This window comes from Sardina pilchardus, chromosome 1, assembly GCF_963854185.1.
Source record: "Sardina pilchardus chromosome 1, fSarPil1.1, whole genome shotgun sequence".
NCBI lineage: Eukaryota > Metazoa > Chordata > Actinopteri > Clupeiformes > Clupeidae > Sardina > Sardina pilchardus.
Genome location: NC_084994.1, coordinates 9,314,110 through 9,326,382, shown reverse-complemented (window position 1 = coordinate 9,326,382; position 12,273 = coordinate 9,314,110). Strand labels below are relative to the sequence as shown.

At 41.6% G+C, this 12,273-nt stretch overlaps 1 protein-coding gene across 1 annotated transcript in view; it reads right to left on the bottom strand.

Moving 5' to 3' along the window:
• Positions 1-5,351: 5,351 nt before the first annotated feature.
• The window catches only part of LOC134076256 (uncharacterized), a 60,369-nt gene continuing 53,447 nt past the window's right edge, over positions 5,352-12,273 (bottom strand). The window contains exon 9 of the mRNA XM_062531257.1: positions 5,352-6,313. Coding sequence (XP_062387241.1) covers positions 5,352-6,313 — 962 coding nt within the window. The remainder of the gene's footprint in view (positions 6,314-12,273) is intronic.

Genomic DNA, 12,273 nt, shown 5'->3' with positions numbered 1-12,273 from the left:
GGTGGGTAATATGGGGGTAGTAGAGGGGTGGGTGAGGGTGGGTGAGCAATAATGGGGGTAGTAGAGGGGTTGGGCGGGTAGTATGGAGGTAGTAGAGAGGTGGGTGGGTAGTATGGGGGTAGTAGAGGGCTGGGTGGGTAGTATGGAGGAAGTAGAGGGCCATAGTTTCCACATTTTCTGTCATTACATTTTATCCTTTTTTACCCCTTTGTTGCGCACTGTCCACATACGTGGACAATAACATAACTTCTATATAAAAGCATATTTTTAAAAAATTCCAACTGATTTTCAATATTGGGCTCATATAGAGTAATAAAATCAATACTAAAAAAATCTAGACACTTTTTTTCATAATGCGTGCATGAAAGGGTTAAGCGCTGAAGGGTTTGGAAATGCTTTTCCACACTGGACACATTTATGAGGGCCCTCTCTAGTGTGCGATATCATGTGGATTTTAAGCGCTGAAGGGTATGGAAATGCTTTTCCACACTGGACACACTTATAACATTTCCACTTCCTATTGTGTATTAGCATATGATTTCTTAGCATTTTTTGGGTCCTAAATGCTCTTCCACACTGAGCACATTCAAGAAGACTCTTGTCAGTATGTGTCATCATGTGGTATCTAAGGCTTGAGGATGCTCTGAATGTCTTTCCGCAAAGGTCACATTTATGAGGCTTCTCTACAGTGTGTATGAGCATATGCTTTTTGAGACTAGACATAAGCGAAAAGGCCTTTTCACACTGGACACATTTATGAGGCCTCTCTCCAGTGTGTGTTAATATATGTTGATGAAGATTTGGCCGATGTCTAAAAGCTTTTCCACACTGGACACATTTATGAGGCTTCTCTTCAGTATGGGTAAGCATGTGTTTTTTAAGATTACTGGCATTTGCAAAATCTTTTCCACACTGGGCACATTTATGAGGTTTATCTCCAGTATGTATTAGCATGTGTTTTTCAAGAGATGTAATGAGTGAAAAACATTTCCCACACTGAGTACATTTATGTGGCCTGTCTCTCGTATGTGTGCATAGCCCTTTGTATACAAGCATGTGGCGTGAAAGATTGCCCTTGCATGAAAAACATTTTCCACACTGAGTACATTTATGACGTGTCTCTCTTGTATGTGTACATAGTCCTGTGTGTACAAGCATGTGGTGTGAAAGACTGGACTTGCTTGAAAAACCTTTTCCACACTGAGTACATTTATGACTCTTCTCTCCTGTGTGCACACGCATGTGCTGTGAAAGACGGTATCTGCATGAAAAACCTTTTCCACATTGATTACATTCATGACTCTTTTCTCCTGTGTGTATAAGCATGTGGCGTGAAAGATGGTATCTGCATGAAAAAGCTTTTCCACACACAGTACAATTATGACTCTTCTCTCCTGTGTGTACAAGCATGTGGCGTAAAAGATTGGACTTGTGTGAAAAACCTTTTCCACATTGAGTGCATCTACTCTTCTCTCCTGTGTGTATAAGCATGTGGCGTGAAAGATGGTATCTGCATGAAAAAGCTTTTCCACACACAGTACAATTATGACTCTTCTCTCCTGTGTGTACAAGCATGTGGCGTGAAAGATGGTGTCTGTATGAAAAAGCTTTTCCACACTGAGTGCATCTATGAGGCCTGTCTACTGTATGTGTAAGCATGTTGTTGTTGACTAGTGAGGGTGTTGTTGATGTTTGTTCACAATGAGAATATTTACGTGGCTTTTCGCAAAACTTCTTCCCATTCACCCAAACCGAATGTGTATGCTGGTGTTTCTCAAGTTCTGTCAGGGTGGTGAAACTCTTCCTGCAGACGGTGCAGTGGTGCGGTCTTCCATTGAGTTGCAGGCTGAGGTCATCGTTGTCTCCATGGAGCTTCTGTTGCGTTACATGTTGATGTTCAGATACACCTGGAAGAGTAACCATAGAAACTTAGAATGACAGACAGATACAGTATGACTAACACAGATGCACTGACAAAATTTACCCAACTTTAGAACATCTATTTAACATGTATGCTGATTTATTGAACTGTTACAGTGATGAAGACAAAGAATATCTGATAGTTATTTATTTGTTGTGGAGTTAGAGTTAGGGATTATATTGCAACCTATTAGAACTATTGTAGCCATCGCACATCAAAAACGTAACATCCAAATCACACCAAAGATCTGCAACGAGACAAAACTGTTGCAGAGGTGTGAATTAAATGTTGCACATCATTGCCCGCAGTTGCAAGCCGTCGCAAAGCATTCATTAGCTTGTCGCAGTTGCAAGGTTTTAGAAAAGCTCATCTCATTGTCAATCATTGTGAAAACCAACATGATGGCCGTAGTTCCGGTCTAGTGCTGCCACTAACGACTAATTTTCTAACGATTAATCTTTCGACTAATTTTTCGATTATTCAACTAATCTAAACGACTTTTTTTTAAAAAAAATCAAGTTTTCGTTGTTTTGTTGTGTCCATTTTATTTTTAACTCAGCTGAAGGGCCAAAACATGACATATGTGACCCTGTAAAGCGGAACCAGTCGTTTCGGTGAAATTTATTAAATTAAGTTATTGTGCTCATGTGAACGGCCATAAACTAAGCTTTCCAACTATATGTATATCGAGGGTATTACACAAACTATCGCTAAGATAACCGCATCCGAAGGTGACATGGCTCTCCTGTCAGGATATGCCAGAAGAGGAGAAATCACCTTTTTAAGCGGCGCGTGCACAACGGGAATGACAGCAAATGTGTTTAATCTTCGCCGGGTTTAACAGTCAAAACGTATGTTTTTCTGTGAAATGCGTTCACAATATGAAACTGTAGACCGTATACAGTCGAATTATGCGAAAACGTGAAATTCAACATTTTAACCTGGAAGTTTGTTATTGTTGATTTTCTCAAAATAACGTTGTGCGTCAAACGACTGATTTCGCTTTGAATGGTCACACATAGCTATAGATATAGATATGCTTATATCAATATTAGCCTACTTTTGTTAGAAGCTCATTAAGGCCTATGTAGCCTTTTAACATTCTAAGCATAGACCAGATAGCATTTGTATGTTATTGTTATGTTATTCTAATGATAGCAATTTAGTTAAATACGGTTAATATAATGCTGTTTAACTAATTTATAAATGGTGCACTGCCACTTTAAGGCCCTTGCCAGCTCCACTCAGTGGCTATTGTGCCTATGGCTATGCCTTCAGGAGTGGAACTACTGCTGTCTTCGCGTTTTGTCTTTTAAACGTTTCTAATAAAAAAAAAGGAGATATCAGTAATCAACAATGACAAGCCAGCTGGATCCAGCGGCGCTCTCTCTCCCTTTTGTGCGCGCTCAACGCGTTCCCAATCAAATGAGTAACATAACGTAAATTAGATCTGCTGCAGTGGAGATTACAATATAATCACATGCTTATAGAGCAGTTTGCTGTAACGTTAACCAAAACGTCGTTGCTGGGAAAATTAGTGTGTGGCGGGCTGGATCTATGTAAGGGATAATGTATAGAACGCCGGTCATTATCGGAAAATAATTCCCGACAGGATGAACTGAACCCCGACGCGCAGCGGAGGGGTTTTGCTTCGTCCTGAAGGGAATTATTTACCGATAATGACCTGCGTTCTATACATTATCCCGCTTATTATACGGCTACTTGCCAAAACGAGAAAAGAAACTCTTCTCAATGTGTCTTTAGCAATGACTTGGCTACCGTTTCGTGGCTTCCGCAACAACTAGCGGAGTGAACCCGTTGCCATTGGCAGCGGTCATTATACCTTCGGAGCGGTCATCTATCAAGAAATAATGACCGGTAGAACGTTGGGAAATCCCATTCAAGTCAATGGAGTGTTCTACTTGCATTGTGAAGAGCCGTATAATAAGATAAACTAATGAATCCTTGGCAAGCCGCATTAAAGTGCTTGGCAGGCCGCAGTTGCCCTGCGGACCGTAGTTTGGACATCCCTGCTAGGCTATAGTATAGCCTACTCATACTATGGGCATAATTCACCATACTGTTACTCAGATGTATCCCTTTACTTAACTACATGCTTGTGGTAAATGTATTCTGTGTTGCGAGTTAGTTAGGCTACAATCTGAGATGCGTTCCGCAAGACACGTCACTTTATTTCGTTCTGTGTTAAAGATGCCATCTCTTTAATGACACGCACCTTGACCGTTGATATCACGGGCGGCATCCTGTTTGTTTCAACGGTTGTTTTTATCAATAAATAAACGACACGCCATTGCGTTGTCAGCGTGAGACACTCTCTTCACTTTATTTATTGCAATTTCCACAATACCATATTAGTCAGAGTCGACTAGCCTACTAGCTCAGCCCCCCGCAAAAAAGATGACACATTTTCAGCTTGCTGTGCAGTGTGAAAGCACCTTGTGTGTCACTCCTTAACCCTTAACTCATTCACTGCCTTTGACGTCTTTAAACGTCAATTTAGACATATACCTTAACTGCCATTGACGTCAATTGCATTTTTCAATGGGGAGGGCTCATGGGTGGGCTTGGGAACGATCTGGCAGAGTTTCAGGCTTGTAAACAGACTGTACTAGCGATCCGAACCGCTAGATGGCAGCAGTGCCATTTGAATGATTAGTATTTGCCTGTAGAGACAACATGCAGAGACATACTGCAAGCTAACATAGAAAGATCGACCACAGTGGATCTAGTTTGCACGTGGTCCAGCGAATAAATATGCTTACTTCTTACATCAAGGATGATAAACATGTGAACGGTATGATGCATTTACATTGAATATTGCTATAGACTAACAACAACTTTGCTAGTGCTAGCTTGCTAAGTCTACCGTCCTGTTCAGAGTCTATAGCGACCATCAGAGTCCCTAGCAACCTTGACGAGACTGACGAGATAACAGTGCAATCGTGGTTGACATACTATTTTTGATTAAAAACAGGTGTTTTTAGCAAAACCAACCCATGTTCTACTGACGATTACTAAAGAACGGAAAACGATAGAAACTAACCGTTTTAACCTGGTGACAGAAAAGAGTCTACTCTTTCATTTGGTACCTTTGGTGTTTACATAGTCATAAGCTCACTGTTCGGTGGATCTTGGAAAAACGGTCAAAATGCTGTAAAACGTCTAGCAGTATGGAGCGCTCTGCACTGAAAATGGCTGGCAGCCAATGATTAAAAGACTCCGCTTAGGCAACCTCGGCAAATAACTGATTCTATCTGACTTTAAGGGGCATTCATACCAGGAACGATAACTACAACTATAACGATAAAAAGCGTCCACACTGAACGGCCTGATACTTTGCAACAGATGTAGCAACAAACACGGTTTCCTGTGGTTGATATGGATAACCTGCTGTTTTTCTTTAACATGGTTAAAACAAGGGATTCACATCTAAAAGGGGGATCTGAGGGGACTTACTTTCCAGCAGATAATCGTGCTCATCCTCGTCTTTCTTCACTTTAATCTTCACTATCTGTAGCGTGCCATCGATAGAGTCTGTGACGTCTGTTTCAGTTATACAGCGAAACTCTGCAACAGGCTTTTCTTCATCTTTATCTTCACCAATCATATGACCATATTCTTCGTCATTTGTATCTCCTTCTTTCACCAGCGGTCTCGGGCCAACTGGGTTGGTTTCAGCACAGCCGGAGGCACGTAAAGGTTGACCCATGTTCTCATCGGACCAAGGACCTGCCAAATCCGTCTTCACTGTCGTCTGTGTGTCATCGATAGAGTCTGAGACGTCTGTTCTACAGTGAAGCTCTGCAAAAGGCCTTTCTTCATGTTCACCAATCGTATGATCATATTCCTTGTCATTTGTATCTCCTTGCACCAGCGGTCGAGGGCCCACTGGGTCAGTTTCAGCACAGCCGGCGGCGCTTAAGTCCGTCTCCGCACGAATGTGCACCACCACGTGGCACTGGAGCTGAGTGAACGTTCTAAAAGCTTCTCCACACTGGGCACATTTGTGAGGCTCCTCTTTTGTGTGGATCAGCATGTGTGATTCAAGATTTGAAATGAGCGAAAATGATTGTCCACATTCACTGCACTTATGAGCCATCTCTTCTGTCTGTGTGGGTAGCATGTTCATTCCTTTGTGTACAAGCATGTGGCGTGAAAGATGGTGTTTGCGTGAAAAACCTTTCCCACACTGGATACATTTATGACTCTTCTCTCCTGTGTGTACAAGCATGTGCCGTGAAAGACGGTATCTGTGTGAAAAAGCTTTTCCACACTGAGTGCATCTATGAAGCGTGTCTCCTGTCTCTAGGTTGAGGTCATCGTTGTCTCCATGGAGCTTCTGTTGCGTTACATGTTGATGTTCAGAAACACCTAGAGGAGATACCATAGAAACATAGAATGACAGATTTAATGACAAACAGATACAGTATGTCTAACACAGAAATCATCACATGCACTGACAAAATGTACCCACTTTAAGAACATCTATTTAACATATGTTGATTTATTGAACTGTTACAGTGATAAAGACAAAGAATATGTGATAGTTATTTATTAGATATGGAGTTAGATAACACTGCATTTCCACCAAACATATCACCACGTGAAATATGCCTGCTGAGATTTCGCCCAGGGGGTGTGGTCACACACCTAGCGTTTCGGCTGAGTGACAGGCAGGATACGTTCATTGAAAACAGTGGTCAATGAGCTAGCTCAACTGGTTAGCTTAGTGGCTAGTTAGCAAGACAGACCAGTGCTTCAGATTATTTACAGTGGTTTATTTAGCCCAAGTATGTTCAAGTGGATATTGTGGAAGCTTGAGAAAATGTCATTGTGAAATTCTCCCATCTAGTGGTTAGGGATTATATTGCAACCTATTAGACCTACGGAAGACATCGCACATCAAAAACACACACACACACACACACACACACACACACACACACACACACACACACACACACACACACACACACACACACACACACACACACACACACACACACACACACACAGAAAATAGCCCACCAAAAATCTCTGAATACATTACTTTTAAGATTTGTGAGATAGGGGTACCAGAAGGAACTTACTTCCCAGAAGATAATCTGTTACATCCTCCTCTTTCTTCTCTTTCTTCTCCAGTTTTGTCTGCGTTTCATTGCAGGTGACGTTGGACTCTGTGACGTCTGTTTCAGTTCTACAGTGAAGCTCTGCTAACGGCTTTTCTTCTTCATCTTGACATGGAATCTTATGACCATATTTCTCCTCTTTCACCATCACACTTGGACCAAACTCGTCATTTTCCACATCATTCATGGTTTCTGGCCTCTTACTGGTCTCAGTCTGATGATGTGCATCTCCGTTGGTCTGCGTCTGCATCTCCTCGTCCTTCACTCGTCGTCCTTGTGGTCTGCAGCAGTCCACCAGCACCACTGATACCCTCTTCATCTGGGCCAGAGACACAGGGTCTGTAGGGAACAGGTGGGTTTAGGAGGTGAGGTCTCCAGTGCACATGTTGGAGCAGTAGACAGTGTATGACAATTGTTATGGCATCAACACATTTTAGCCTATAGCCAAGGAGATGATGTAAAGTAGGTATGAAAATGCACACAGACAAAACAGACAAAACTGGTCTCTTACTGGTCTCGGGTTGTTCTGCATCTCCGTTGGTCTGCGTCTGCATCTCCTCCTCCTTCACTCGTCGTCCTTGTGGTCTGCAGCAGTCTACCAGCACCACTGATACCCTCTTCATCTGGGCCAGAGACACGGGGTCTGTAGGGAACAGGTGGGTTTAGGAGCTGAGGACTGTTGCACATGTTGGAGCAGTAGACTAGACGGTGTATGCCAAATGTCATGCCATCAACACATTTTAGCCTAGATGACGTAGCAATGATTATATGCCAATCACTCAGCAGGGTATATGAAGAAAAGTGTTTGTGTTTAGACCAATAGTGGCAAAATAGTGGGCCATTTGTAATCACTGATGACTGATCTAGGGGGGACAGACAAGGTTGTGGTGTAGTCTCTACGTGATACGCGGGACTACTCAGTATGCCCATTTAAAAATACGCAAGGATAGAAATTAACATTTGGGGTTGATCACAGTATACCCTCTACAACTAACTAAAGTACATTACAGTATACCCACTACAGCTAACTATACACTGGTTGTTAGATATTTGGCTTTTGCCTCGACTGCACCCTGCCACTTAAACTGTATTGCATGTCAATGTTGCAGGAAAGCATTGCCTAGACAGTACAGCCTGTGCGTTTTATAATCGTCTTCATAGCCTACACAACACTATGAGTGGACTGATAATTGGGTTTAGGTCTTGCTTCGCATCTGCTAAAATGGCATGTCATACCTTGCCAACCCACACAGAACGCAAATAATAGTAACTGGCTGAAGCGAACCCTCCAAATACTGACCTTGTTGTCTCCCACCCCTGCTGTCTGAGGACTTACTCTCCAGCAGATACTCGTGCTCATCCTCTTCTTTCTTCGAATCACTCTCCATTGTTGTCTGTGTCGTTTCATTGTACATAACGTTGGACTCTGCAATGTCCGTTTCAGTTTCAGTAAAGGGCTTTTGTTCTTCACCTGGACGTGTAATCATATCACCATTTTCCTATACTTATTCTTTCATAATCACAGTCAGGCCAAACGGGTGTGCTTCAGCAGAGAATGTCTTCAGTCACTTCTTAGTCCGCCAAAGACGATCTCATCCGAAGTTATATCGAATTACACATAGCTTAAGCCTACCTCAAGCAACAACGCTACGTTTACATTAAGCTTCAAACAGTGTTTATTTCCGCGAAATGTAGCATTGGTGAACGAACGAAGTGGTCCCGTGTAGCTCCAGTAAACTTAAATGTTACTAACCAAGCACAGACCGACCAAGCACACAATGCAATACTGCCACCGGCTGGATTGGAGTTGTACTGCATAAATCGGAAAATTCAGCAGTTTTTATAAATGCAGATCATGATGCAGATAGGCCTACTTAAAAGTGAATCCCACTTTTGTTGGGTTTGACAGTTATTCCTTTATTATTCCAAAGTTATGAAAGCTATCGTAAGGGTACTATTTGTCGGCCCTTTCGTTTGAAAATTCTAAAACAACGTTTTAATCCTTATCAAAATGAATTCAACTGCAATTTAAAATCCTGATGTTAAAATATAGGCCTGATATTGTCAGGCTTTTTGTGGCTCAACTTGCCCCACCTCTTATGGCTCATCTTACCCCATAGCACCATTTCGGGAAAAAATGCTTCTCATGACAAGTTAGGCTAAGATTTGTCATTTTGATTAGCCCTCATATAGCTTATAAAGGCACCATCTCAGATATAATGTGTCTAAGTGTTGTTTTATTCTTGTTTTCTCTAAATCATCTTACTTCTGGACAAACATGGAATTTACTCAGAGAGCAAAAAAACACATTATTCCATATATATTTCTTACCAAATTTTCCATGTGCTTCCCTTCTCTACTGATGTTAGGAAAGGGTCCCCCTCCCCCTTAGAATGCTGTCATAGAATTACATTTGTTTACCGTATCCTAGAAAAAGGGTATGGCTCACCTTACCCCTCGGCTCATCTTACCCCTCTCTCCCCTAATGTTTGGTTAACAAGCTCAGCAGCCTGCACAAAAACTCACGATCAAGATCAGTGAAAAAGCTAGTCTATGGTAGGCTACTATATGATAGGGTGACACATTACCTAGAGGCAAGTAAATAATAATAAAAAATCCCCAACATTAATAATTTTCACGAGTTATATAATTACACAGAGTAGGCTACTTACACAACCAATGGTGACACGAAATAAAATGTGGCGAGTGGCGCTTTTCTAAGCGGTTAAAGGATAACTATGGCTGAATAGCACTTGGGAGCACTTTGACTCAGCGCAGTACTGAAAGGTATACTATGCAACGTTTTTCAGTTAATCAATTCGTTCCATACTGTTATATATGATTAAATGGGTCATTACCGGTCGAACGGTTTCTTTTTTGGCCGCTCTAGTGGTCTGTAGCGGTAAAACCACACTTGCAACTTCAGGAGACACCGGGCACGCACCCATGCTCTACTCCAGGAAGTGTCATGTAATGTTTCATGAAAAGGCACGGCAGACTGACCGATTGAGGAGTTTTGTCAAATATACACGCTAAAGCTGTAGGGGAAGCTCTGCAGAGAAATATGCAAGCATAAAACGAGTGAAAATGAAAAGTGAAAGCGAAACCGGCGATGAAATCGCCAATCCTGCATAGTATACCTTTAATTAGTTAAAATCATCACTCTTGGAGTTTCAGTTTCACTTTGGAGGATATTACTGTGCCGAGTCGAGGTGCTACCAAGTGCTATTCCGCTTACTCATGTAGGCCTAACTGTTTTTTTGAGTGTGCGCATTGAAACGCGAGAGGTATGTATCAACTTATCTTAGTTAAGGGAATGTAGTTTAATAGGTAACAAACGGTGGAGTGTTCCTTTAATACATCTCTATTTGAAACAAGCATGATCTTTTAATGTCTAGCGACATATCAGGGCCATTTTATGATTAATTGAAATACATTTCTTACGGTTCCTTTAATACACCTCTGTGAAGGGTTGAGCTGAAACAACAATCTTCCCCCTCAAAATGGAGGTGAAATGATTTCCCACATCATCAGCGTTCTGAAGATGTACAGTAGTTTATATTGCTTGAATTGTCTGGGTGGCAACCACTAACGCCATAGACTACAACAACATGATATCATGACATTCAAGCTGAGAAAACAAAGTATTGTGCATTTCCACATTCAAGTAGCTGAGAAAAAAAAGTATTGTGCCCCCAATATGGTGATGACAAGCAAACCCCCTTGAACGCCATACAATGGGATGATACTGAGTAATTCTGTCCCTTCTAAAGATGTATCGATGAAAACAATAATAAAAAATTGTGTGTGAGACAGAGACTGGGAGGGGGGGATATGGTGAAATAATTGTACATTTATTAAACAGTGAAGTATACAATTAAATGTAATCAATTTAATGAAATGCAAAGTAAAACCAAATAGTCAAGTAAACTACATTGATTGAACAGTAAATGATACACTTACATGCATCAATTTAAATGATACATTTACATGTCATCAAAGTAAAACCAAATAGGCAAGTAAACTACAATAAGTTAAATGCCAGTTGAACACAGTAAATCTAACCCAGATTATAGATGGCTAATAAACCACATGAAACAAGAATGCATCATAAAGAAATGAAAACAAACTTCTCTCCAGTGTGAGTTAGCATGTGGGTTTTAAGCGTTGAAGGTTTCAGACTGGACACATTTATTGCCAGTATCTGTGACCATTTGGCTTCTTAGGGTCCGGTCTGTTCTGAATGCTTTTCGACACTGCGCACGTTTTTTAAGCTTTGAACGAGTCAGAAATGCTTTTCCACACTGCACAGATTCATGAGGCTTCTCTCCAGTGTGTGCAAACATGTGGTATTTAAGTCTTGTGGCTGTTCTGCATGCTTTTCCACACTGGACACATTTATGAGGGCTCTCTCTAGTATGCGACATCATGTGGATTTTAAGCGCTGAAGGGATTGGAAATGCTTTTCCACACTGGACACACTTATGAGGGCCCTCTCTAGTGTGGGTAAACATGTGGTATTTAAGCTTTGAAGGTAGTGGAAATGCTTTTCCACACTGGACACACTTATAACACTTCCACTTCCTATTGTGTATTAGCATATGATTTCTTAGCATTTTTTGGGTCCTAAATGCTCTTCCACACTGAGCACATTCATGAAGACTCTTGTCAGTATGTGTCATCATGTGGTATCTAAGGCTTGGGGATGTTCTGAATGCCTTTCCGCCTTTCTCTCCAGTGTGTATGAGCATGTGGCGTTTCAGATGTGAGGATGTACTGAATGCCTTTCCACACTGGGCACATTTATGAGGCTTCTCTCCAGTGTGTATGAGCATGTGGGTAACAAGATGTGAAGGGAGCAGAAATGCTTTTCCACATTGAGCACATTTATGAGGCCTCTCTCCAGTGTGTGTTAATATATGTTGATGAAGATGTGGCCGATGTCTAAAAGCTTTTCCACACTGGGCACATTTATGAGGGCTCTCTCCAGTATGCGATATCATGTGAATTTTAAGCTTTGAAGGGTATGGAAATGCTTTTCCACACTGGACACATTCATAACACTTCCACTTCCCATTGTGTATTAGCATATGATTTCTTAGCATTGTTTGGGTCCTAAATGCTCCTCCACACTGAGCACATTCATGACGACTCTTGTCAGTATGTGTCATCATGTGGTATCTAAGGCTTGAGGATGCTCTG